The following is a 27,184-nucleotide window of genomic DNA, read 5'->3' on the forward strand; positions in this document are numbered from 1 at the left end:
ACTTCTCGATTGCTTCAGAATAAAATCCAAACACCCTAGCATGGCCTATAAGGCTGTGCATTATTGGCCCCTGCCAGTCTTTCCCCCTTCAGCCCATACTCTTCTCTGGCTCCCCACTCACTGTGCTTCAGCCACTCCAGCCTCCTTTCTGTTTCCCCAAGAGGCCAAGTCTCTTCCCACTGCAGAGGCTTCATGCCTGTGGCTTTCCCTCTTCTTCTGGAGTGCGCCTTCTCCCAGCACTCCACATGCCTGGCTTCTTTAACTCTTCACAGAGGCCTTCCCAATCCTCCCAGCCTAAAGGCCACCTCCACAAGCACATCATTTCGGTTTGATTTCTTCATGGCACTGAATTCATTTGTGTGTTTTCTGTCTTCTGTTCCCCCTCTACAGTAGAAGCTCCAAAAAAGCAGGACCCGTCTATTTTTTTCTTAATTTTATTTGTTTATTTGACAGAGAGAGCACGGGATAGCACAAGCAGGGGGAGCGGCAGAGGGAGAGGGAGAAGCAAGGAGCCCAATGTGGGGCTGCAGGGCTCAATCCCCGGACCTTGCGATCATGACTTGAGCCAAAGGCTTAACCAACTGAGCCACCCAGGTCCCCCGGGACCCATCTATTTTGTTCAAACTTTCTCCTGAATACCTGAGACCTAATTAGGTGTTCAATACATATTTGTTAAATGAATGAAACAGTAATAGCTTTCGGTTCCAAGATTTATTAACAGTGACACATCCTTTTTGGCCCCTCTTTGCCCCAGCTCCCAACCCCAATCAACCTCCACACTCTAGGTCTTCAGTGTAGTCCCCAAATGTAGGAGGTGGGGTAGGATAGACTTGGAGATCATTTAGCTCTCTGGCTTCCAAATCTTTTTTTTTTCTTTAATGCAGTAAAACCATTCCTTTCAAACACAAAATCTCTCACAGAACTCCTACGTATCAAATATATAAAGCAGGAGTTACTCTTGTTGAGGGAAATTATGTGGGGCTTACAGCTCTAAGACACAGTTTGGTGTTTCACTGGCTCCTTATTTCAGTGACTTCATGGTACATAAAAGTGAGTGGAGGTTCAGTGAGGGGCCATAACCTGATCCTCTCTGGGCAAGAGAGTCCAGAGCCCTCAGCCCTGTGCTCTTTCCATAGCACCACACTGGATTCTAGAGTCTTTCCAGCCAGAGCAGAGGAGGCTCCCAGCAGTGTCTACCATGGTGAGAACTTGGGTCCTCTGGTTACCTCCCCCTTCAGACTATTCATCTTAGGGTCATGTGAGGGGCTGGCTGGAGGGTGAACTGGAAGTTTGGGTGGGAAAGCCAGGTGTCTGTGTCAGAAGGCCATTGGGGTTTGGGGACTGGGGGCTGGCGGGCTGGGAGGGGCTGCCCAGGCCTATGGTGGTTTCTCCCTTCCTCAGGATGAGGCTGCTAAGCTCCTGGAGCAGCTGCTCCTCCAGGGACCCATGTGCCTGGGGGCTGCTCTTTGAAGGAGGGCCAGGAGGGGGCTCAGGTGGCCTCTCCTCTGGGCTCGGGCCACCTGCCTTGGGAAAAAGGGGTTTGTCAAAGGACCTCTGGCTGGTGAGGGGGGTCTCTGGGTTGGCTGTCTTTTCTCTTATTGTGGAGAAGGAGGTAGAGATGTCCTTGGTCAGCTCGGGGAAGGCTCCCACTTCTTCATACACTGGCTCCTCATAGACAGGCTCCTCTGCTTCCTCTTGCTCCTCCACAGACCCCTGGGATGACTTCATTGGCTGGATGGGAGTAGGTAGCATGATGCAGGCACAAAGTTAGAGTTACTGGATTACTAATCGCTAACGTTTATTGAGCTCTTCCTCTGGGCCAGATGCTGTAAAATACTTTTCATGTATGTTATCAGAATAACTCTGTACGATGGGTTACACTGCAGGTGAGTGAAGCGAGGTGCAGAGGGGTTAAGTAAGTTGCTCAAGATCACACAGTGAGTCAATGGTAGAACTGGGGCTTCAGCCCAGGTCTATCTGACTCCAAAATGCGTTCACTTAACCACTTTCCTTCTATATCTCAGATCCTATGACCACTTTCCCTTTTCCTTATCATATCCTACCATGCCTCATTTTCCTCATTCCTTCTCACCCCTCACAATACTCTCTCTCTCTCTCATACACACACACACACACACACACACACACACACACACACACACACCACAGATGGCCTGCTGCAGAACAAAGACAGGGCACATGGGTTCAGGCAGCACAGAGGAACACAGGGCTGAGGGGCACAAAGCTGACACAGGTACAGTACTCACAAAGAACATGGACAGGGTCCTCCGGTTGTGAAGTCGCCGCTGGGCACAGGTGGGATGGGGATGAGGGGAGGGAGAGACACAGAGACACAGTGAGGCCTGGCAACAGAAGGCAGGGGTGGGGAGTGGGGGCACAGAGGAGGCAGAGGGGGGCACCAGGCTGGCAGGCACACCACTCCCACCTGCAGGGTGGCAAGGACATGGGCAGGATTCAGGAGGGCACAGCAGCAGGCCGGGGGTGGGGAGCCTCACCAGGGTCTGATTGGCAGAGAGGAGGGTGGCCCCACTGTCATCTCCTCTGATGGGCAGCAGAGGCATGGTGCCAAACTTCTGACGGGCAAGGTCTGAGGAGGAATGGCGTCGTAAGACTACTGGCTGCTGGTCATCGTGCTGGAGGGAGAGTAAGGAGTTCGCACAGTGGGTGTGGGACTACAGCTGGAACCTCTGACCTCATCCTCAGCTTTTCCCTTCCCCTCACCTGGGCTTTGAGGATGCTGGTGGTCCAGTCCCACATCTCATCCTCGTCAGTGCAGGACAGGTAGCTGGGAGTGGTCAGAGGGGAATTAGCCAGAGAGGAGGGGTTGTAGCTATAGGGATGGTGGATAGAAAAAGTAGGGAGGTAGAGGATAGGGTGCAGGGCTGGGCCAGAGGAGAAGCCAGGCCGAGAGGTACTCACAGGTGCATCTTCTCCAGTATCAATGTGAAGCCCCACCTAGGAGGCGAAGGAGAACAGAGTTGGGTGATTAGAAAGGCTGGAGGGGTGATGGCAGGCAGGCCCTAGAAATGTGGGCTGGTGGAGAAAACTCACGGTGTTGGAGGCTTTAACTTCTTTCGGATTCCCAGGTAGACCTTGGAACCTTCCAAAGGCCACTCTCGTTCTGGTTTAGAGCTCTGAGAACAAGAAGGCCGTCAGTGAGGTCAAGAGGTGAGAGAAGGAGCACAGTCGGGTCAAGAGGTCATGGAAGTGCTAAGGTAATATGATGATAGGGTCACAGAGGTCAAAGGACCAGGGCAGCCCTGAGATCGAGAAGCACATGGGCTGTGGAGTGAGAAGGTTGAGGCAATCATAGCTGCTCCCCGGGGGCCACCAGCATCTGCCCACCCCCCCAGCATCTCACCTTCTTTTCCTTGAGCAGCAGCAAGCAGCGCCCACGCAGCAGAAAGAACCTCTCCTGGAAGCGGTTTCCCAGTAAGCGGGGCGGCTCCTCCCGACACCGCAACAGACCCACCCTTGGGCTCTCGCGCCGGATACCTGGGCACGAACAGGCAACACTGGGTGGCGGGTCCTGGGGGGGAGGCCTGGGCATGGGGGTGCTGGGCTGAAGAAGGAGGTTCACCTGTGAAGAGGCAGCCGGCCTGGGCCAGGGAGACTTTTCTCAAGAGCAAGGAGGCTGAGCAGGGCTCTGGAAGCTGGCACCATTGAAGGGCCTGTTCTAGGACCCTTTCCTTGGGGTGCAGTGGCCGCTCTAAGGAGTAAAGTAGGGGTGGCTATCAACCAGAATATCCATCCACACCCTGGAGTCTCCAGCTCCTTTCCCACCAGCCACATTCGTTTGTCCATTCCACAGCCCAGCCACAGGTATTTATCTAAGGACCAACTCTATGCCGGGCATTGCTGGCCCTGGGGATACGGCGGTGAGCACGAAAACCCATGGCCTACCTTCACAAAGCCCACAGCAAAGTGAGGGAGCAGACAGTACACAGGTAAGTAAACCAAAGAATTGCAGGGAATTCAATGCTTTGAAAGAAACAGTAAGAAGCTGAGAGAGAGTAGTAGGGCAGTTACTGGGACAGAGTGATGACGGGGCAAGGTCTCTGAGAAGGGGGCATTTGAAGCTGAGATTGGGGCCTGGAGGAGGAGGAAGAACAAGCCATGCTAAGATCAGGAGAAGAGGATTTCAGGCATGACACAACACAGGAATAAAGGCTCCGAGTCAAGAAAGATGTGTTTGAAAAACAGCTGACATGGCTCAAGCACAGAGAATGAGTTATGTGAGATGAAGTCCAAGAAATAGGCAGGGGCCAGACATTCGGGGTCTGTGAGCCATAATAAGGAATTTGAATTTTATTTGAAATTTGGTGGGAAGCCATTGGAAGGTAATGGCATGAACTGAGTTATGTCTCAAATGCGTGTTGACTGTTGTGTGGAAAATGGAATGTCGGGAGGCAAGAAGGGAACACGGGCCAGCTATTCCTTTTCTGGGGCCGCACATTTTACTGGTTAATGTTGGGTGCAGAAAGATAGCGGTGACTTCGATCTGGGTGGTGGGAATGGTGGAAATGGGGAGAAGCAACAGATTCTAATAGAATCAACAGGACCTGTTGGTTGAGTTAGGTGTGAAGTTGAAGGAAAGGAGGACTCTCAGGTTTCTGGTGTTGATAACTGGGTGAATGGAGGGGCCACCGACTGAGTTAGGGAAAACTGGGAAATGGCCAGGCTTTTTGTTAGGCAAAAGGTCTGGGAATTGAATTCAGTCTTTCATCTTTTAAATTAGAGATGCTTGGGGCGCCTGTGTGGCTCAGTCGGTTAAGCGTCCGACTCTCGATTTCGGCCCAGGTCATGATCTCAGGGTCGTGAGATTGAGCCCCGCATCAGGCTCCACACCCAGTGGAGCCTGCTTAGGATTCTTTCTCTCCCTCTGCGCCCCCCCCAATAAAAAATAATAATAAAAATAAATTAGAGATGCTTGTGAGACATACAAGGGGACGTGTGCAGTAGACAGTTGGATATGTGAGTCTGGAGCTTGGAGGAGAGGTCAGGGTCAGAGACCCAGCTTATTAATAGCATTTAAAACCACTGGAGTGGATGAGTCATCCAAAGAGAAGTGTAGATAGAGAAAGGAAAAGGGTCTGGGGTTGAACTCTGGGTCCTTCCAATATTTGGAATATAGGCAAAGGAGGAAGAAAAGCCTTCTTTGGGGAGGAAGGGAAACCAAGGATTTGTGGGGTCCACAAAAGTCAAGAAAGAAGAGAGTACTGAGAAATAGGGAGTGGTCAACAGTGTAGGCTGTCCCTTCACATGCACGAGGACAGTGTCAGTGTATTTGGTAACACAGAAAACATTGGTGACTTTGACCCCCCTCCATCGCATGTGCATGCACACACACATGGTCATGCTCACCAAGTTCCCCGTGCTCACGAATCTCAAATGTCACCCACAAGTCCATCCCAGCCTCAGTGCCCCGCATCTCCAATACCTGGTTAGTCAGCTCCTCAGCAGTCAGTGTTGGAGACACCTGGGGTCAGGGCAAGAGCAGAGGACCCATGCTGGTCAGTCCACTAACCCTGCCCCCCCATCCTCTCCTCTCCCCTCCTGTCCCCTCAGGACTGACCTTTAGGGTGACACAGTTGTCTGGGAGCTGCTGTTCTATATAAACCTCCATGATGAGGTCTCCAGCCTGGGACAGCTGAGGGGAAGGCATAAAGAAGTCAGGAGGACACAAGAGGATACAAAAAATCAAGGTCAGAGGACTCCTTATGTTGCCTCCTAAACACGCCCCCCCTCCATAAAAGTCTCCTCCTACCCGCATCCCCAATGTGGCTCAGGCCCTTAAAAGCGAGAACCCCAGGAGAGGATGAACCGCATCTTCAGGCTGCGTGGGTGCTCCCCAAGGCAGTGCAGCATATGCTTGGAAGGACAGGTTTAAGGTCGGACTCTCTGGGTTCCAACTCTGCTACTCGCTACAGTAGGACTTTGAATAAGTGACCCTCAAGGCCTCTGATTCTTTATTTGAAAAAATGAAATTGTCTACCTCATGGAGTTGTGTGACACTAAAGTAAGATCATAGGTGCTTGGAAGATAAGTCCTTAGCTGTTTGCTATCGTATTTATTGCTATTATTCTCACTGCTCTGTATACCTTAGCTAACTCTTCCTTGGATCTCTTACATGAGGAACCCAAGTATTCTGCCATCATTTTGTAATGAAGAATCCTCGTGGTGGAATAAATAGAGCAAATCCTAAACCAAACCCCTCTTCCCAAAGCACTCCCCTCCTTGGGTTTCCCCTGTGTCTCAGAAAGCTGAGGGCCATTGTCCAGCAGCAGAAGGGCACCTTCCTATCTTGATTTCCCTCCTGGCCCACTCACGAGTCTAAGGTCAGAACAGGTTACCTGTACATCCTTCCAGGTGGTGATAAGACTGACCTCCAAGTCAATCTGAGCTACCTGGTCAGAGTCAATCTGTGGAAGAGCCCAAAAGAAGCATGTGTACTGTGGGGCAAGGGGGGGAGGGGGGCGGGGCGGGGAGGGCAGGGGAGGGTGTGGGGGGGAGGGGTTCTAGAAAAAGGGAGAAACAGGAAGAGTTTGCAAGACCAGAAGACCTGTATGAGAGCATGAGAGGCGAGAAGAGCTAAGAACCAAGGGGCCATGGGCATTTGGAGTGAGGTTATGGAATAGAGGGGCCCAGGGCTATGGGAGGTGACTCTTGGTGCAGAGGGCCTTAGAGGTCTGGGCTGGGGGCTTTTGGGGGGAGCAGGATCCAGAATTCAGGAAGAGGGACTACAGTCAGCGTTGGGGAGAGCTTACATCAAAGACAGAGACGTAGCCATCGATGAGCTCCTGCAGCACCCGCACCTCATGTTCCCCCCGCCCATCCGTCTGGAACACACTGGGTGCAAACAGCAGGGCCAGGTTCCGCGTGCACATCTGGTTTAGAGCGGCACACTTTTGTACCCTGCAGAGGGGTGTGACACGGGTCATGAGGGATGCAGCTGGTGCTCGCCTACTGGTTGATGCATCCATTCATTCAGGAAATACTAATTGAGTCAGTAGGCCAGGCCCTGGGCTAAGCACTTGGGATACAGTTGTAAGACACAATACTGGCCTCAAGGAGCTCCCAGTATAGGGGAGAGACAGATGAGGAATGGGTGATTATAAATATAGTATGGGGCAGCAAGCTTTTTATGGAAAGGGACGACAGTAAATATTTTAGGCTTGTAGGTCATAGATTCTTTGTTGCAATTCATCAGTTCTACTGTTGTAGTATGACAGAAGCCGTAGACACTGTATACGTGAATGGGTGTGCCTTTACACTTCATGTACAGAACTTTATTTTAAAGATTTGTTTATTTATTTGAGAGAGAGAGCATAAGTGCGGGGGGGGGGGGCAAAAGGAGAGAGAGAGAATCTCAAGCCAACTCCCTTCTGAGCAGAGAGCCCAATGTAGAGCTTGATTTCATGACCCTGGGATCATGACCTGAGCCAAAATCAAGAGTCAGACGCTTAGCCGACTAAGCCACCCAGGCGCCCCTGTACAAAACTTTACTTAGGGATGCCTCGGTGGCTCAGTCCGTTAAGCACCTGCCTTCAGCTCATGTCATGATCCCAGGGTCCTGGGATTGAGTCCCGCATCGCTCACCCTGCTTGTGCGTGCTCTGACAAATAAATAAATAAAATCTTTAAAAAACAAACAAACAAACAAACACAACAAAACTTTACTTAGAAAAACAGACAATTGGATGGATTTGGCCCATGGGCCATAGTTGGCCCATCCTTGTGATATAGAGTAATCAGTACAACAGCCAGGGTTCACCTTGGAATCATTTAAAGACCTGTCTCCCCAATAGGCTCATCAAGGTAGATCTGCGTCTTATTCTTCTTTGTGTCTCCTACATCTAACCCTTTGCCTGGCATAGAATAATAAAACAAAATAACAATGATTGCTCACCATATCTGAATGTTTACTACCTACATGCCAAGAGATGTGGTAAGAATTTTATAAGGATTATCTCATTTAACTCTCATCACCTAGGAGGTGGATACTATTCATTACACCATCTTCCTTTTACAGTTGAGGAAACTGAGGCTCAGAGAGTACAAATAACTTACCCAAAGTCACACACTAGAATGGTAGAGCCAGAGTAAAGCCTAGGTCTGCCTGACCCCAAAGTTCCACACTCAGAACGTTTGTGCTATGACACTTTCACTTAACAACTGTTTGCAGGATGAATGAATAAATGTGAGGTGGCCGGGATGGGGTGTGGGGGGGGGGGTTGGACAGAGGTGATAAAGGCTCAGTGAGGAGCTTGCAGGGGGTCTGGTTCTACTGACCGATAGAGATGCCCGATGAGGGTAGCCAGTGTGCGGCGGTTGACCTGTGGCAAGCAGCCAATCACTTCTTTGTATTTCTCCACGCGCTGATTCTTCTGGGGTAGCTCTGGGATGGAATGGGGGGAGGGGTGGAGAGGATCGGGGAAGGGAGCAAGGAGGGATTTTTAGAGAAACAAACCCAGGATGGATGTCTCTCTGCCCCCTTCCCACCTTGACCTAAGCTGAGTCCCTGAGTGATCCTGGGGTGTGGGGGTGGGGGAGAGGAGTACTGGGGAGGAGAGCTGCCAAATCCCACAAAACAGCCTCAGGGACTGGGGGGAAGGTGGAGTTCCGGGTTGCCCCTTGGTTGCCTGTGAGGAGTTCTTAGGGATCTTGGGAGTACCAGCAGCCTCCCTCCAGCGAGGCAACAACCGTGCAGAGGTCACAGGGTCATCGAGCTCTCGAAAGAAGCGTTTGAGTGTATCGGTGACATCTTCCACAAAGTGCTCTCCTGGCCGGAGCTTCACTGACCGGGCATCCCGCCGGAATTCAGCCAGGAGCCGAAGGCTACGGGCACGGGCACCCCCTTTCCGGTATATGCCCTCCAGCTGGAGCCCTGAGAAAAGCCAGCATCTCTGCTTACCACTGAGCATCTCTGCTCACCACTGCCCAGAGACCCAACGATCCACCCAGTATTCAGTATCTGTTACCCGCCCCCAACACACATGCTATATCATTTTTGGGGTAAGGGGGCCAGAGAGGAGGAAGTCTGCCTCCATGGTCTTGATTCTCAAGACCCTGCTCAAGTCCTCCTGCTCAGAAAGTCCTTCCCTAACCATGACATTACACATAGCCTCCATCACTCTCTATCTCCTCACTGTTTTGATTTTGAAATAGCACTCTCAAATTACATTACAGTTGATCCTCCCTATTCACAAATTCCACATTGTGGATTCATCTACTTGCTAAAATTTATTTGTAACCCCCCAAATCAGTATTTGGTGCACTTTTCCAGTCATTTGTGAACATGCGCAGAGTGGAGAATTTGAGTTGCCTGTTGGATGCAGTCCCAACAAAGCTCTCATATGGTAAACAAGTGTAGTTTTCATGGTATATATAGAACCACGTTTTTTGCATTCTTGTGCTTTTTTGGGTAATTTCAACTGTTTAAAATGGCCCCCAAGTGAAGTGCTGAAGGGCTGTCTAGTGTTGCTAACTAAGCGCAGGAAGGCTGTGTGTGCCTTATGGAGAGAACATGTGTGTCAAATAAGCTTTGCCCCTGTATGAGTTACACTGCTGTTGGCTGTGAGTTCAAAGTTAACAGATCACAAATATATGTTAAATAAAGTGCCTTTAAACAGAAACACACTTCAAACAAGGTTACATGTTGATCACTTGATGAGAAGTTGACCAGAAGCTCCCAGGAACCTAGCCCTGTATTTCCACTGGGGCAAGGATTTAGGATTCATTCATTCAGTGTTTGCAGTAAGTTCAAAGAACAAAACTGCCGTGAATGACAAGAACCGACTGATTTTTCTTATTTATCACCCATCTCTCCCGCTAGTCCCTGAGCTTCACAGAACCTTCCCTCTTCACTGCTATATATCCAGTGTCTGGCACACGGGAGCCGCTCAGTAAGCATCTGCGGAATGACGAGTGGCGGTGTGGGTATGAACACCCATACTCTTTCTCCAGGGCTCTTCCCTGGACTGCTGACTTCATTCCTCCTTTGGACATGAGAGAAACCGAGAAGAGGATGGGATCTAGGGAGTGGGGGAAGCCATGGCATGAGACTACTACCAAGGTGTGGAGAATGTCACTAGCCACAGACTAACCACTGTCCATGCTGTAAGCACAACTATTTGTAGTTCATGGATGTGCCTTTTTTGCCCTTTACTGCCTTCCTTGGTTTTCCATGAATTTCCCTCCTTAAGAGTCCGGCCTTCTGAAAAGGGGGCTCGCCAAGGAGCTAGATTCTACTTGGTCCTTCCTTGGGCTGGAGGAAAAAAGCAGAGGCCAAAAAGTCACAAAGAATTCTGGGAACCACTTGCACAGCTGATCTTTTATGCCTGGAAAAACTCCTGCACAGAATAATTCTGCTCAGACCTTCAAGGGTTTTGCCACACAGCTTGGCTCTTGCCTTGTAGCTGCCTTCTCTTTGTTTTCTGTGGCTCTCCAGTCCTATTTCAGTGCTGCTCTCCCTCCACCCTCACGCCCCCACCAACAGCTACCTTGGAACACTTACTACCTGCCAGGTGCTGTGCTAAAAGCTTTACATATGTCATCTTACTATCACAACTATCCTAGAAAATGAGGTCTGTTAGTAGTCCCATTCCACAGAAGGGAGAGCTGAGGCTCAGACAGGTAAAGCAGCTTGCCAAGGGAGATACAGCGGGTTGCTGTTAGGCTGTGGTCTCTGGAGGCAAAGCTCTTGTAGGCAGATCACACCCTCTGGCTGTGCCTATGTCCCCCATCCCCTACTGGCTCAGTATTGGCCAGTACCCACTCACCGTGCTGGGTGACAAAACTGATGCAGGCATCCACGATGATGGGGATGTCACCCCGGCTCATCTGCTGCTCCTGCAGCCCTGTGCCGCCACCGCCGGCTGCCCCCTCAATGGCTGCGTTCCATGCTGAGAAATCCAGCCGGCCCTCCCCCTGCAGATACAGGGTCCTGGGACCCGAGAGGCCTGAGTCAGAGCCAGCTCCAGAGGGTCCTTTGAAGTTAAGAGGCCCAGGATCACAAGGACCAGACTTCTCAGAGCCACCAGCAGGGGGCAGCAACATTCAACCCAGATGGGGCCCCTGAAGGTGAATTTTTCTTTTCTTTTTCCTTTTCTTTTCTTTCCTTTCCTTTTTTTTTTTCTAAGATTTATTTATTTGACAGAGAGAGACACAGCAAGAGAGGGAACAGCAGGGGGAGTGGGGAGAGGGAGAAGCAGGCCTCCCATGGAGCAGGGAGCCCCATATGGGGTTCGATCCCAGGACCCCAGGATCATGACCTGAAGCCGAAGGCAGACGCTTAACGACTGAGCCACCGAGGCGCCCCCCCCCCTTTTTTTTTTAAGATTTTATCTATTTATTTGAGAGAGAGAGGGAAAGAGAGCACACACATGCGGGGGGAAGGGTAGAGGGAGAGGGACAAGCCAACTCCCTGTTGAGCACAGAGACCGACGCAGGGCTCAATCCCAGGACCCCAAGACCAAGACCCAAGCTGAAGTCAGACGCCCAACCAACTGGACCACCCAGGCGACCAGTAGGCCGGCGAATTAGAGGAATCGGGCAGTGGTCCTGCAGACCAGGGTGGAGGGTAGGGGCTGAGCTCTCAAAAGAGGGACCCAGGGTCAAGGATTGGGGTAACAGTTACCTTCCTGTCTCCACCAGGACCAAATGCTCCTTCTTGTCTGGGGTGTCAGCTGCAGAAACCACACCTAGGAGAAGAATCATCAGACATTATCATCATAATTGTCTTCATCATGGTGACCATAAGTCACTAAGTATTTAATGTATGTAGGTGCCAGACTAGGAGCCTTACAAACAATGTTGCATTAAATCCTATAAGTTACATACCATTATCCCCATTTTACAGGTGACACATTAAGGCTCAGAGAGGTTAAGTTTCTTGTCTCTTTACTTGTTATAAAATGGCAAAGCTGAGCTTGAACTCAGGTCTCTTGTCTCCAAAGCCCTCCAATATTATCCCACACTGTTCCTCTTTGAGGAAGAAGTGAGAGTACCCAGTCCGCTTTCCCAGTCTCTAACCAGCAAGTGACTCCAAATAATACTAACAGTAACATTAATAACATATAACATTTATTAAACACTAATAAGATACCTTCTGCCAGGTTCTGTGATAAGTATTTTACATGCATTGCCTTATTTGAAACTTACAACTCTTTTATCATGCCCATTGTAAAGATGAGGAAACTAAGGCACAGAAAGGTTAAGTAACTTGTCCAAGGTCACATAGCTAGGAAGTGATAGAGATGGGGGTCTGTATCTGGGCAGTCTGACTCCAGAGCTTGTGCCTGAATCCACTACGTTCTGCTGCTTCCCACAGGGACCCCAAATAGATGAAGGTCCACTGCCCCCTACCCCATGGCCACCTTTCATCCCCGTCCCCACCCCTGCTCACTGATTTCCTGTAGCCGCCGCAGATGCACCATGTCCTCGGGGGCTGGCGGGCCAGGGCCCGGCGCTGGGCACAGGAAGAGGTGGTCACCACGAAGAAGTCCGAACCCTGACAGCCAGAGGCCAGGGGCCAGGGCTGAATGGGTGGGAGAGCGCAGCCACAGGCGGCCCAGCCGTAGCAGCCCGGGGCCCAACAGCTGGTGGCAGCTCAGCGGGGAGAACCACTGGGAGGCAAGAGGAGGACATGGGCAACAAGGAGGGTGGGGAAAGAAGCCAGACGTGGGGGGAGAGAAATAAGAGTGAGAAGGATAGGGAAAGACATGAAGAGAAAGCGGAAGAAAGAGAGGAATGAAAAGGAATCGGGAGAGAACAGAAGAAAGACCCAAGGAGACAAGAGATGGATGGAGAAGGACAGGAAAGAAATTCAGTTCAATTTAATTTGCTCTGGCCAACACAGAGAAGACCCCTGTGTGGCCGCCTTCTGCCCTTTGCGGGATGTCGGAGCCAGAAGGAATGGGGAGTCAAAACGCTGTAACTGAAGAGTCATGATGCCCTGGGAAATCCCAGCATCCTAAGCGGCTAGGGGAGGCTTTGTGGAGAAACAAGTGTTTGAGGTGGTCCCAAAGGAGTGCTTCCCCAACCACCTGTGGGGAAGGAACAAGGGGTTCTTCTTTTCTTTTTGTATTCAAAATTCCAATCTGTTACTAACCAGTACGTTCATAAAAAACAAAACAAAACAAAACAAAAAAACAACACAAAACTACTAGCAAAGTGAAATTAAAAAAGAAACATAAAATATAAGCCCCCACTTTAAGAAATTATTCTACACCCAAAATCGCTCTGTTACATTGCTAAGAAAGATTCTGAATGCTCCCTCTTAAGTTCTGTTCTTATCCTGCCAGAGGCCATGACAAAAGAGTGAGCCGGTGTGGTGTCCCAGGCTGCAGACTGCACTTTGGGGAGTACGGCCCTTAAGGATGAGCTACATTTTTGGAAAGTGCAGCTGACAATCAGAGGAGAGAGCATGGTGGCTTCAAGGGCCATGGCAGAGCCCTGAAAGGACATGAAGACAATTTCTTGGTGGGAGTTCTACTCCTCTAGCTAGGAGAGCGGGGTCAGAAGCCAGAGAGCAGGTGAGCATTTCCCACAGAGGAGTGCCATGTGCTGCAGAGCCGACTGGGTGAGGCCGGGAGGAGGCCCTTGAACTTTGGCAATGGGAAGTCACTAGCCACCCTGTAGCATGGCAGCTCAGAAGTCTGGCAGAGGCGGGCAGCCGCAAGGGGCTAAGGAGGAAGTGCAATCCTGCCAGGGCGCACAATGTTCCGATGGGCCATCAGGAGGGCGCCAGTGGGATGAGCTGTTGGTAGAGTAGGGCTGAGGGAAAAGCTGGGTAGGGATGGGAGTGACTGGCATCCTCATCACCATTACTATTTCAACACCCACAGATGGAGGGCCTGCTGTGTGCCAAGCAGTGCGGGCCTCACGTGTCACTTAATGCTCACTCCCCGAAGGGCGTGTCTTGTACACCCACTCTATCCCTATGGAAAAGCTCACGAGGCTGAGAGCTGGAGGACTCAGATCCCAGCATGTCTGATTCTAGGGCGTGAATGTTTAACTCCAGAGACAGGGTGCAGGACGGAGAGACTGGCTTGCCTGGGAATGGAGATGCTGGGGCACGTAAAGGCAGCCTTCCCTCTGGACTGGGAGAACTTGGTGGGTGGGGTGGGGAAATGGGCATTAGAGGCAGCCTTTCCTTGGGCAGAGGCCCAGCACAGTGAGGTTTGGGCCATGAGCTTTGGAGACAGAGGTCTGGTTTTAATCCTGTGCCCTGCTGCCTCCTAGCTCTGTGACCTTGACCAAGTGACTTCATAACCTCTGTGACTCTGTTTCCCTATATGTGAAATATTGATAATCCTTTCCTCCGAGGGTTGCTGTGAAAGTTAAATGAGAGATTGAGTGGGTAGTGCCTGACCCTGGTCCTAGCACAGCTGTTAACCTGAGCTGTTAGTGGACAGTGGTGTGAGTGGCTGTAGGAATGAGAGAGGGCAGGATGGGGGCAGCCGGGGACAGGGAAACCATGAGCTGTCGGGGAGGGGTCTTGGCTGGCTCACCTTGCCCACGGCACTGGTCCAGGCCTCCAGACTGTCAGCGCCATCTGTGCCAAAATGCTGGATCCTCCCCCCGGTGAGGATGAGCTCAAAGGAAAAGGGAAACCTAGAGAGAAAGTGAGGTCAAGGAGGAGAAGGCGAACCAAGAGGCGGCAGGCAGGCTTTGGGTCACGAAGGGCAAAGGGTGGGTGCAGGGAGCACGACGTGCGGTTACCTGTCGAGGTCACCTGGGTCAGTGGGTGGGGGACTCACACCCAAACAGACAACATCCTGGGGCTGGATGAGGCTGAGGGGGTCAGGGCTGCTTTCTGACGCAAACATTTCCAGAGCCGCTCTCAGCACGCACCACAACCTGGGGGGAGCTAAGCGGGTGGCTGATGGTCAGCAGGCAGAAGACCTCGGTGCCTACTATCATAATTCCCATTTACCAGATAATTATCCCATCTATGCCACACCCTCTGCCTATGTATGATCTCATGTAACCTTCCCAACAACCCTATGAGGTGGGTATCACTTTCAGTTCTCTTTTGCAGATGGGGAAACCGAGGCCCAGAGTTTGAGTAGCTTGCCCAAGTCACATCAGTAGGAAGTAGCAGAGCTGGGATCTGGCCCAGGCAGTCTGACTTCACAGCACAGGTTCTCAGCTATCTCCCAGTGCTGCCACTGGGCATGGTCCCTCTCTGACTCCCGGCACCCAGCCCCCATGCCAGGGAGTGGCCCTGCTTGCTCTTCCCAGCCCTCTGTGCTGCACTCTTGCTCATCCCGGTTTCTGCCCCATCTCCTCCCGCCCTCAGCTCCCCTCTCACCATCCCGGCCCCTGCGAGGAGGTGGGGGTCCAGCTTTGCTGCTGATGGGACCACAGTACAGGAAGCCGCTGTAAGTGGCAGGTACCACCACCTCATTGTACACACCAGGGGAAGGGTCTGCAAGGGGGAAGAAGTGGTCAGTCAGCTCAGGGCAGCGCGGTGGGATGGCCTGAGCCCTCTGGGGGAAAGGATCAGATTGAGGAAGACAGTGGGCCCCGATATCACTGGCAGCATGGCCAAGTCAAGTCCAGGCGAGTAGGACCCCTCACCAGCCACATTAGAAAAGAGGGTGGCAGGAAGTGAGACTCCAGCCCTTGCCCACTGCCTGTCGCCACCAGTGAGCCGACCCAGGGGTGGGGGCCTCTGAGCGTGGGCTGTCCTGTAGGTGTCTCAGGCCCTCTGGCCTGACCACTGGAGGAAAGCCTCTTTAGATGACCATTTCTATGATCAGACTTCCCCTAGGGAGATGAGACCTCACTTACGGGTTGACCTTGCCAGGGGTAGACCAGCACTAACACCTCAAACACCCAGATCCATCCCAGGCAGTGGCCACCATTGGTCATTTCATGACATCAGGAAATAGACCCCACGGGATCTAGAAGTGTGGGGAACTGCCCAGACTGGGCTACTGTGATGGCCTGAGTAAGAGGATACTTGGGGCTTCCTGGAATAATCAAGGCACAGGTCAGGGCTGAGAATTCTTGGAGAGTGAGAAAGGGGGCCCTTGTGGGAATTACCTGGGAGCAGGAGACAAGGGAAGCTGCCATCGAGGGCTGAGGGGGACCAGGGCTCCTCGCCCTCTGAGGCCTCAGCACAGAGGAGCTGGGTCATGTTCTTCAGCAGGTTGGGTCCTGCCACGGCAGCACACAGTGCCTGCAGAGGGGGAAGGGCCTCTATCAGCCCCAAGACCCAACCTGAGAGCATGGGGACAGTCTTGCAGTCATCAAAAACAGCCCCCGACACCCCAAGTCTAGGCATTTCGGCTTAGAGACTGCCCTCCTCCCCATCGGCTCCTACCTGGAGAAGCTGGTTATGATTGGAATACTGAAGGTGGGGCTTCCGGTAGAGACCCAGCCGGTACTTCCGGGAGATGAACTCTCCCCGGGGGCCAGGGCTTGTATCTGGATGCAGGCCCTCGCCTAGGGGTAGTGCCCCTGCCCAGAAGCGGTTGGCACGATCATTTCCCAGGACAATGAACAACTGTAGGATGACAAGGGGCAAAGGCAAGTGACAGGAACTCAAGAGTCTCAGACATTCCTGCCCCCAAGCTGGGCCCAAGGCCTTTTTTGGGTGCTCTCCTTCCCTCTTCCCACTTTCTCCCTCTTCAGACTCCTCACCTGCACTATCTCATTACTCCAGACACTTGTGTCCAGCTTCAGGCTCTGTACCTTGGAGATCCCAGAACCCAGGGCCCGGTGCTGACCTGTTGGGGTGTGGAGGGTACGTGGCATGGATACTCAGAGCCCCCTGCCCTAGCCCCCCTCCCTTTCCCTGTTTCAGCTAGAAGCCCCGGCCCTCACCTGCACACTGCTTGCAGATGACCACCCCCAGGTTGACAGCGGCCCAGTCTGGGCGGGAAGCCCCACAGTCTGCACAGTGCCGGTTTGCCCGATTGGACCAGATTTTCTCAGCCACCTCGTAGTCAGACAGGGTCTCGGTTACTGCTTCCTGCAGAGCGGCCGCCCAGCTCTGCCGAGCCCCCCCAGACTCGGCTGTGAAGCTGAGGGGTGGACAGCCAGTCCGTGGGCATGGAGACCCCCTCCGACCTGTCCCATCCCACTGGCCGTTTCTGCAGGAGCCACCACAGGCCACAGCTGGGCCAGCCCAGACCCTCCTGAGACCTTGAGCCTGCTCACTGGACTCATGTCAGTGCAGGGAGCCTCCTACTGAAGAGGCCTCCAGTCCTCTGCCCACCCTGTGCCTCCTTCCAAAGTCTCTCCCCCAGCCCTGCCTCCTGCCAGTCTGGGCCCCACCTGAAGCAGCGATGGGGTGTGAGCAGATCAAAGCTGCGACTCTTGGTCTCCCGGACACTGCAGCCTTGCAGTTCAATGAAGCAGATCCCGATGCCCAAAGAAAAGGCCTGGTGGGGATTGGGGGGGGGGGGGGGCGGAGTCGGGGTTGGAGCAGGCACAGTGAGGCACCAGAATAGACTCGGCCAGGCTCCTTGGCCCCGGCCCGGCCCTTCTCACCTGCTCACTCTTGTACAGTGCCAGCTCTCCAGGGCTCAAAGCGGCAAAAACCTTGGCCTTGTATCCACGGAGCTCCAGCATGCCTGTGCGGAGGGGTCGGGGTGGCTGAGGGGGCCGGGGGTGGCCCAGCAGGCGCTGCTCCCTCAGGCAGGATTGCAGCGTGGAGCACCATGTGTCCCGCTGGGCTGGTGGGGGCCAGAGAGGCAGGTGAGCCAGCGGGCCGTGTGCCCACACGGCCTTCCTGCCCCCACCCGGACACAGCAGACACAGCGGGCCCTGATTCTCACCCTCGCTCTCTGTGCGAAACACGAACACCCTCTGGCCAGTGATGACCTGGAACTTGTTGTCCTTGCTGCTGCGGGCCATCTCAATGGCAGTCAAAGGGATCACGCCCTTGGGGAAGGGATCCTGGAGAGACAGTCCAGTGACACACAGGGCCAGAAGCTCAGCCACGTGTGCTGACCCGGGAGCCAGCACCAGCTTTTAATGAGGTCAGCACTCATGTCACAAGCAGTGGGGTACAGCTGCTAGCCGAGCTACTTTAGATGCTGACATCAGTCATGTGGTGACCCCCCCCAACGGCCTTCCCATCTTCCTGTCCTCAGCTCTCCCCCTCCCTCTCTCTGTCCCCAGTCCCGACACAGCATCTCTTAGACCCCCACCTTATCACTGCCAAAGTACATCAGACTCCTCCCATTGAACTGCACAAAGCGCCTCTGGAAAACGTAGTTTCTGGGGACAGGAGGGGCCAAGATGAGTGAGCAGTGGAGGCTGTATCCTGGGGGGCTCCTAGGGTCTGGGAGCACTTGGGACCTGACACCCGCCCCACCCCCAGCCCCCCTCCTCTCCCTCCCCTCCCTAGCAGCCCCACCCCTGAGGAGAGAGCTTGTCTAGCCAGCCACTGAGAAGCGGCGTGGGGCGGTCTGCTGTGGAGGAGAAGCTGGCATAGGGTGAAATGAGGTCATCGTTGGTCTCCACGTCCAGGGTGGGCGGTGAGAGGGTGGCATCCCCGGGCAGCTCAAGGCTGGCATAGCCAGCGTCCTCCCGTGCCTCCAGATCCTGCCTGCTGAGCCTCATGTGGGGCAAGACAGAGGAACACACATTAGACCCAGGTCCCTGGACATCCCCACCTGCGGTGTTTCGTAGAATGCCTGGCAGATACTGGATTGCTTTTCAACAGGGAAAGAGGGAGGTTGGGAACCCAAAAGATAAGCACAGAGTCTCCTCCCTGAGCACACTTAGATTTTTGATCAGAGCAATTTCGGTCCCTGCCTTCTGCCATTAGTGTTACTTGGTAGAAAAGTTGGCGAGGGGCTTCATAGCTGGCTCTCCGCCACAGATGCCGATATCTAATCAAGAACTCTTCTCGATCCTTTCTCCAAAAAGGGCTTGACCTTCCTTCCCTGGACCAAGTTCCGGTCAGTTCTCACCAGGGTGCTATGAACTGCCTAACTGGTCACCTGCTTCCCCTGGGGCCCTCCCTCCGACACCCATTTTTCCACCACCACCAGTGCTCTTTTAAAAATGCAAGTGAGATCATTTCACTCCCCCCCACCCCCGCATGAAATCCTGCAATAACTTGCATTTGCAATTAGGATAAACCCCAATTCCTTACCATGGGCTGCAAGACCTTGTACAGTGAGACCCACGGCCAATCCCCTGACCTCTCCTTGCATCACCCTCGCCTTTGCTTCCTACCGTTCAGCCACATTCTCTTCTCTCTGAGTCTTTGCACATGCTGCTCCCTCTGCCTAGAACATGCTTCCCCAGTCTGCTTTTTCTCATCTTTAGGTCTTTGCTTATGCCATCTTCCCAGGAGGTCCTCTATTATTCTCTGTCACTTTCCAGTAGTCCTTACCTCAGTAGCACAAAATCACTTGCAAAACCTTAAAATATGGGTTTATGGGCCCCACACCAGACCCCTGAGTTTGGTCTTTTGGGAGTGGGGCCCAGGCATCTCTAGTTCTGAAAGTTCCCCAGGCTATAGTGCAGCTAAGGTTGAGAACCATTACTCCACCCTCTTTGTTTTCTACCTCACCGAGAAACTGAAGCAATCAGACGAGAACCCCACAGACTCACAGTGCCTCATCTACCAAGTTTCACACATACTTTGCATTCCTCCTGCTACCATCATGAACATCTCTGTCTGAAGCCAGTCCCGCCTCTGTGCACTGTCCTCTCACCTACGCAAGGACATTGCTCCGGACTTTCTCCCCTTTCTCTCCTCTACAGCAGCTAATTTTCCCTCTCTCCCAGATCACTGCAATCCACCTATAAACACATGTGACACTCCATCCTACAAAAAACATTTCCTGACTCCATTTTCACTATCAATAACCACTCCACTCTCTGCTCTTCTTTGCAGAAAAACTCCTCAAAAATGTCGTCTATACATTCCAACTCCTTCTGTTATCTCCTGAGACCCTTCTGATGCAGCTTTCACCTCTATCCCTTGTCAAGGTCCTCGGTGACCTGCATGTTGTCAATTCCAGAGGCCAATTCTCAGTCCTCATCTTCCTTGACCTCTGAGTAACATCTGACACCACTGACCTCGCCCCCTCCTTTCTTCACTTGGCCCCTCTAACACCACATTCTCCTGGTCTTCCTTCTCCTTCACTAGCCATTCCTTTTCAGTCTGTTTCACGGGTTCTTCCTCTTCTCCCAAACCTCTCGATACTGGAGTGTGCCGGGACTCTGATCCTGGTCCTCTGCTCTCTCGACACGCATTCACAGCTACATACACCCACTTAGAAGGCTGACAACCCGCAAATTTAGATATCCAATTCAGACCTCTCCCCCAGAGTCCAGACTTGTATATCCAATGGCCTATTTGTCATCTCTTCTCAGGCTTATAACATATACCTCAAATTCAGCATGCCCAAAATGGAACTCCTGATCTCCCCACCTCCCTGAGCTTTGTACACAGCCTTCCCCATGTCAGAGCAGAGCAACTCCAGGAACTTTCAGTTGCTCAGATGGTGCTATCCAACAGAACTCAATGTGAGAACCACACGTGTGATTTTCAATTTTCTAGCAGCCACGTTAAAAAAAAATGAAAAGAAACAGATGAAACTAATGGTAATAATATATTTTATTTAATCCAACATACCCCAAATATTGACATTTTATTACGTCATCTGTATAAAAAGTAAGATAATTTACGTCTACTTCTGTTACACACATCCAGTATTGCTTTTTTCATACTAAGCCTCTGAAATTTGGTAGTTTTACAGTTACAGCACGTCTTACTCAGACTAGCCACATTTCACGTGTTCAGTAATCACATGCGGTTAGTGGCTACCACCCTGGACAGTGCAGGCTCAGCCTGAAATCCCTGACGTCATCCTTGACTGCTCTTTTTTCTCATACCCCAATTTCCCAGGATAGTTTGCCTTTAAAATATAACCCAAATCCAACCACTTCTCACCATCTCCACTACCGTGATCCGCATCTGAGATGTCTCACCTAGATTACTGCAACCACCTCCTCACTGGTCTCTTTGCTTCTGCTTTTGCCCCCTACACACCGTTCCCAACATAGCGACCAGAGGGGTTCTTAAAATGTAAGTGAAAACCCTCCCAAAGGCTTCCCATTTCACTTAGAGTCAAAGCGAAAGTCCCTACAAGGTCCTACCTGACCTGGCCCCTTTTACCTCTGTGACGTCATTTCTTCCCACTCTTCCTGCCCTGGCCACTCTGCCCCAGCCCTGCTGGCCTTGTCACTGCTCTTGGGTCCCCCTGAAAGCCTCTATTCTGGCCACCACCAACCCCCCCCCCCCGACCTGGGACACTTTTCTCCCAGATATTGTCATGACTAACTCTTTCACCCCCTTCATTTTGCTCAAGTGTCATCTTCTTAACACTCTGGCAACTCGTAATGAACAATTGCAGGGTGCTTCCCCCTCACTCCATCCCAGCCTTCTGAGCCTGCTCTGTTTTTTTCCATGGCACTCACCACCTTTTAACATTTGATGTAACTTACTGATTGTATCTATTGTTATTTGACTATCTCCACACAGGGGCAGAGATTTCCGATCTATCCCAAGTATCTACAATATCTGGCATGCAGTAAATGCTCAATAAAGATTTCTTAAATGAAAGCATGAAAAGCCCTTCTCCCTGTTTTAAATCATATACCCATTTGTTTGTCTGCTTGTTTCATTGCCTGTCTGGCCCACTGAGTCACAAGCTGCCTGAGGAGGGGACTGGGTCTGTCATAATCCTCCTGTATCTTAAGTACCTGGCTGGCACACAGGGGACACTCAATGTGCACTTAACGAATAACTGGATATACGGCCACCACCAACCAAGCTCCTCAGGCTTCCCTCTTCCTGCCATCACCATCCTACTGACGACTCACCTTTGTTCAGCCCTGTCCTGACAGACACCTCTGCCTTCTCTTCTGTCGGGTGGCCCTGGGACGCCCACAGGCTGGACCCCATAGTACAGGCAGCCAGGGTCCATGATGTGTACTGGCAGGGGGAGGAATGGGAGAGGCAGGGAGGAAGAGGTCAGGTGGGGGGTGTCTGGGGTCCTGAAGGGCCCTGTCCCTCTCCCTCAAACCCATGATAACCCACCTACCTGTGCCTGTGGTGGGCCTGAGGGCAGGGGTGGGGGCAGCTGCCTGGGAGCTGTCTGGGGCCCTGAAGGAAAAGGTCGAGTGATCGTTAAGGGAGAGAGGAGAGAGGACTAGCCTTCATGTCCTGCCCCTCCCTGCCCCCACCCAGCACTGGCTCCCAAGGGAGCCAACCCCACTCACATGTCCTGAGCTGTCTGTGCCCCGCCTCTTAAGTCCAGGCCAAAGTAGATGGCATTGGGCATCATCTCCATAGTATTCGAGGCTGAAGTCTGCTCAGAGGAGGACGTGGGGAGAGGAGGGGACTTCGGGCTGGACTCTGGGCTCCTGGGCACGTCTGGTCTCCAGAGGGCTGGGCTCACTCCAGGCCTTTGGGTGGTGGTAGGGCCGCTGAGCCCACCAAATACTGTCCTGGGCTTAGGCACAGGCTTGGGGGGCTGGGCTTGGGGAGCTAGGCTGGGGGATGGCTCCATGGCACTGTCCGACTGGGGATCCAGGGAGCCCTCTGCAGCACCGGCCTGCAGCAGGCGCAGAATGCGTTTCCGGTGCCCTGTGGCGCTGATGCCCAACTGCCTCAGCTCCTCATGGCCCAGGCCCCGGGCTGCACCCGCCGTAGCCAGGCCGTGCCGCCGGAACGTGTCTGCATACTGCTCCAGGTGCACCGTGGCCAGCCACACAGCGATGTCCAGGTCCTGAGGGGCAGCCATGGGGGCTCAGGCCATTGCTGGGGGGAGCGGCAGGGTGAAGGGAGGGCTCAGGCTGAGATTCCCCCTCCCTGTCCCAAAGTCTGAGGCCTGGACCGGAGATAGGTACCAGACTCCAGTCTTCCTCCAAAGAAAAATGACCAGTGGCCGGCAATCCGGAGGAAGAGCCGTCCCAGAACATCAGAAAGGGCTTTCTTATTATAGGAGAATCCCTTCATTTGCGGGTGAGGACACTGAGGCCCGGAGAAGGGAAGAGGCTTGCCCCAGGTTCACCAGGAGTTGGTAGAAGTGTTGGCCCCCAAGCTCCTGCCCACCCTAGGTCTAGATTGAAGCTCTGCCTTCGCTTTACTGCATACTCAACCAAGTAAGCATAGGACAAAATGAGAGAAGCCTGAAGGGGCAGAATGGAGTGGGATGGTGGGGAGGAGGGGCCCCATGGTGTGGCATAAGGTGGGAACAGGGGCAGCTGTGGCATGGCAGGAGGGAGGAGGGAGGAGGCAGGAGGGAGGAGGGAGGAGGCAGGAGGCAGGAGGCAGGAGGGAGGAGGGAGGAGGGAGGAGGGAGGAGGGAGGAGGGAGGAGGCAGGAGGGAGGAGGGAGGAGGGAGGAGGGAGGAGGGAGGAGGCAGGAGGCAGGAGGGAGGAGGGAGGAGGCAGGAGGGAGGAGGGAGGAGGGAGGAGGCAGGAGGGAGGAGGCAGGAGGCAGGAGGGAGGAGGCAGGAGGGAGGAGGCAGGAGGCAGGAGGGAGGAGCAGGAGGGAGGAGGGAGGAGGCAGGAGGGAGGAGGCAGGAGGCAGGAGGGAGGAGGCAGGAGGGAGGAGCAGGAGGGAGGAGGGAGGAGGCAGGAGGGAGGAGGCAGCAGGCAGCGGGCAGCGGGCAGCGGGCAGGAGGGAGGAGGGAGGAGGCAGGAGGCAGGAGGGAGGAGGCAGGAGGGAGGAGGGAGGAGGCAGGAGGGAGGAGGGAGGAGGCAGGAGGCAGGAGGGAGGAGGCAGGAGGCAGGAGGGAGGAGGGAGGAGTCAGGAGGGAGGAGGCAGCAGGCAGCAGGCAGCGGGCAGCGGGCAGGAGGGAGGAGCCAGGAGGGAGGAGGCAGGAGGGAGGAGGGAGGAAGCAGGAGGCAGGAGGCAGGAGGGAGGAGGGAGGAGGGAGGAGGCAGGAGGGAGGAGGCAGGAGGCAGGAGGGAGGAGGCAGGAGGCAGGAGGGAGGAGGCAGGAGGGAGGAGGGAGGAGGCAGGAGGGAGGAGGGAGGAGGAGGGAGGAGCAGGAGGGAGGAGGCAGGAGGCAGGAGGGAGGAGGCAGGATGGAGGAGGCAGGAGGCAGGAGGGAGGAGGAAGGAGGCAGGAGGGAGGAGGGAGGAGGCAGGAGGCAGGAGGCAGGAGACAGCAGGCAGCAGGCAGGAGGGAGGAGGGAGGAGGCAGGAGGGAGGAGGCAGGAGGCAGGAGGGAGGAGGCAGCGGGCAGCGGGCAGGAGGGAGGAGGCAGGAGGCAGGAGGGAGGAGGGAGGAGGGAGGAGGCAGGAGGCAGGAGGCAGGAGGCAGCAGGCAGCAGGCAGGAGGGAGGAGGGAGGAGGGAGGAGGCAGGAGGGAGGAGGCAGGAGGCAGGAGGGAGGAGGCAGGTGGGAGGAGGCAGCAGGCAGCGGGCAGCGGGCAGGAGGGAGGAGGCAGGAGGGAGGAGGGAGGAGGCAGGAGGGAGGAGGCAGGAGGGAGGAGGCCGGAGGGAGGAGTGAGGAGGGAGGAGGGAGGAGCAGGAGGGAGGAGGCAGGAGGGAGGAGGCAGGATGGAGGAGGCAGGAGGCAGGAGGCAGGAGGCAGGAGGGAGGAGGCAGGAGGGAGGAGGCAGGAGGGAGGAGGGAGGAGGCAGGAGGGAGGAGGCAGGAGGCAGGAGGGAGGAGGCAGGAGGCAGGAGGCAGCAGGCAGCAGGCAGGAGGGAGGAGGCAGGAGGGAGGAGGCAGGAGGGAGGAGGCAGCAGGCAGCAGGCAGCAGGCAGGAGGCAGGAGGCAGGAGGCAGCAGGCAGCAGGCAGCAGGCAGCAGGCAGGAGGGAGGAGGCAGGAGGGAGGAGGGAGGAGGCAGGAGGGAGGAGGCAGGAGGGAGGAGGCCGGAGGGAGGAGTGAGGAGGGAGGAGGGAGGAGCAGGAGGGAGGAGGCAGGAGGGAGGAGGCAGGATGGAGGAGGCAGGAGGCAGGAGGCAGGAGGCAGGAGGGAGGAGGCAGGAGGGAGGAGGCAGGAGGGAGGAGGGAGGAGGCAGGAGGGAGGAGGCAGGAGGCAGGAGGGAGGAGGCAGGAGGCAGGAGGCAGCAGGCAGCAGACAGGAGGGAGGAGGCAGGAGGGAGGAGGCACTAGGGAGGAGGCAGCAGGCAGCAGGCAGCAGGCAGGAGGCAGGAGGCAGGAGGCAGGAGGCAGCAGGCAGCAGGCAGCAGGCAGCAGGCAGGAGGGAGGAGGCAGGAGGCAGCGGGCAGCGGGCAGCGGGCAGGAGGCGCGGCCCCGCCCCCCGCGTTTGCGGAGCTGAGGTGCAGGCCGTCCTAATCCCGTCCTTCCCAGTCCCCCTCCCCTTCCACCTATTGTCTCTGCTCAGACTTCCTTCCTGTCCCTCTGGCCCTGGCCGCCCCCACATCCTGTCCGCCTTGGTCAGGCTGCCCAGAGAGCCCTAACTCGTCTCGGCGAATAGGGTCCTGCCCTGGGAAGAGACCCCTTGGTGGAGTGCGGATAGGACGGAGAATTGGGCCAGAGAGATGATGGACCAGAGGCCAGGGGTATCCAGGGTCCTCCCTCTCCACTAGCCCGCAGCGTGTTCACACACGTGTATGCACACTGGAGCATCCTCCCTGTGGGGACTCAGAAGTGGGAAATGACATCCCTCTACCTTTGCTTTGCCTCAGTCTTCCTCTTGAGCCTTCCCGTTCCCTGCCCATGCCACCGGGCTCATGTCTCTGAGGCTCTACCCCATGCTGCCAAACTGCCCCTGCCCCTGCCCCTGGTCTATTCTCTGGACCCATCTCAGATTCAGCCTCTCTGGAGTTTTCTCTCTGCCTGTCCCCATCTCTACTGCACTCCATCTGTCCCCACCTCTACCTAAACCCATCTTTGTTCCTCTCCCTCTTTTGCTCTCTATCATTAAGCCTCTCCTTGCCTCAGTCTCCAATTTCAACTAGATCCTTCGTTGCATGTAACTCCAGATTTCTGTCTCTCCGCCTCTGCCTGGTAGGCTCGCTCCCTGTCGCTCTCTGGGGTTCTGACCAGGACAGCCTCTCGCCCCAGCATCGGTTCTGGCCTCTCTGCCGCTCCGCAGTTGGGCCCCATCCCCAAGCTTGTCAGGGCCTGACTCAGAGCCCAGTTTCCCAGTGACTCAGACCCATCCGAGGGCACGGGACTGGGAACCGGGAGGTGCGCCGGGGCCCGGAGGGCCGGGGGCGGACCGGGCAGCGCGGGGCAGTGCGGGCTGCGACAGGGGAGGGGGCAAAGAGGGAGGGGGCAGAGGCCGGGCCACCGGAGGGAGGGGCGGGTCGCGGCGGGGAGGGGGCAGGGGAGGGCCGCCGGCGCGGAGGGAGCCCTCGAGGAGGGGACGGGGAGGAGTCTGGGAAGCAGGGGCCCGTGGGCGCGGGGGTCCTCACCTCACTACGCGGCCGCTGTCCGCTCCCGGTGCCTGTGGCGCCGTCCGAGGCTCCGGCAGCGCCGCGCCGGCCCCGCCTCCCCTCAGCCCTCCCCGGACGGGACGGGCCCCGCCCCGCGGGCCGGTTCCCTCCGCGGGCCCCCCGGCCACTCCTTGTGCAAGCGCCGGCCTTCAAAAGGTTCGGGCGCCTTACCCAACCGCCGCGCTTATCTCGGGGCCTGGCCAGCTCTGCCCTCTTAGGGGCCGAGAAAGGGACCGGAACAGGGCTGGAGGCCAAGACAGCCTTAGAGAGAGGGACAAAGGGGCAGAGACCAGAATGGAGGTGGGACAGGGGTAGAGCCAGAGCAAAAAGGAGAGCGCTGTGTGGAGGACGGCTTTGCATCCCATCTGCTGTTCCCTCCCCGTCGTGCCAAAAGAGGAGGGCAAGGGGTTGGCCTTAAGCCCCCAGGGTGGCAGGCCCTCTCCCACGCCCAGCACGGTGGCTGGACCCTGGCACCCTGTTAGTGGGAGGACGGAAGCTAGCATCCAGAAGTCACGGATAGCCGCAGCCTTCCAAGCTGGGAAGCCCTTCAGCAGCAGCCCAGCGATTTGAGGTGGGGGAATAGGGGCAGAGGCCCAGCAGAGGAGTCCCCATCTGCTTCTCCCTCCCCGAGGGCCATGCCTAGGTTTCTTCTCAGAGGTGAAGGTCAGCTAGGCAACATTCCTATTCCTAAACCAGGGCTCGGGGCTGTCATTTTGAGGACAAGCCTGGTGGCCTGCAAGCACGGTGACCCAGCAAGCAGTC

General features: G+C 55.0%; 1 protein-coding gene across 4 annotated transcripts; it reads right to left on the bottom strand.

Annotated features, from left to right (window-relative positions):
- Window positions 1–696: 696 nt before the first annotated feature.
- Window positions 697–26,675, bottom strand: ARAP3 (ArfGAP with RhoGAP domain, ankyrin repeat and PH domain 3). Of its 4 annotated transcripts, XM_027606342.1 has the most exons (33): window positions 26,402–26,673; window positions 22,284–22,824; window positions 22,106–22,167; window positions 21,885–21,996; window positions 18,397–18,597; window positions 18,188–18,257; window positions 17,813–17,933; window positions 17,526–17,710; window positions 17,310–17,416; window positions 16,857–17,056; window positions 16,674–16,759; window positions 16,354–16,536; window positions 16,074–16,209; window positions 15,337–15,453; window positions 14,745–14,892; window positions 14,534–14,636; window positions 12,427–12,646; window positions 11,659–11,722; window positions 10,802–10,965; window positions 8,695–8,907; window positions 8,313–8,418; window positions 6,789–6,936; window positions 6,375–6,443; window positions 5,597–5,671; window positions 5,386–5,500; window positions 3,602–3,730; window positions 3,383–3,516; window positions 3,073–3,155; window positions 2,941–2,976; window positions 2,743–2,806; window positions 2,517–2,654; window positions 2,268–2,306; window positions 697–1,731 (listed from the first exon to the last, which is right to left on the bottom strand). In XM_027606342.1, the coding sequence occupies exons 2-33, from the start codon at window positions 22,805–22,807 to the stop codon at window positions 1,255–1,257; spliced, it is 4,629 nt and encodes a 1,542-aa protein (XP_027462143.1). In that variant the 5' UTR covers window positions 22,808–22,824; window positions 26,402–26,673; the 3' UTR covers window positions 697–1,254. The 4 variants fall into 4 exon arrangements, with proteins under 4 accessions (XP_027462143.1, XP_027462144.1, XP_027462145.1 ...); XM_027606343.1 differs by lacking the exon at window positions 2,268–2,306 and having other exon boundaries at window positions 26,402–26,675; XM_027606344.1 differs by lacking the exon at window positions 17,310–17,416 and having other exon boundaries at window positions 16,857–16,971.
- Between the last annotated feature and the right edge of the window lie 509 nt (window positions 26,676–27,184).

The sequence above is a fragment of the Zalophus californianus genome, chromosome 5, assembly GCF_009762305.2.
Source record: "Zalophus californianus isolate mZalCal1 chromosome 5, mZalCal1.pri.v2, whole genome shotgun sequence".
NCBI lineage: Eukaryota > Metazoa > Chordata > Mammalia > Carnivora > Otariidae > Zalophus > Zalophus californianus.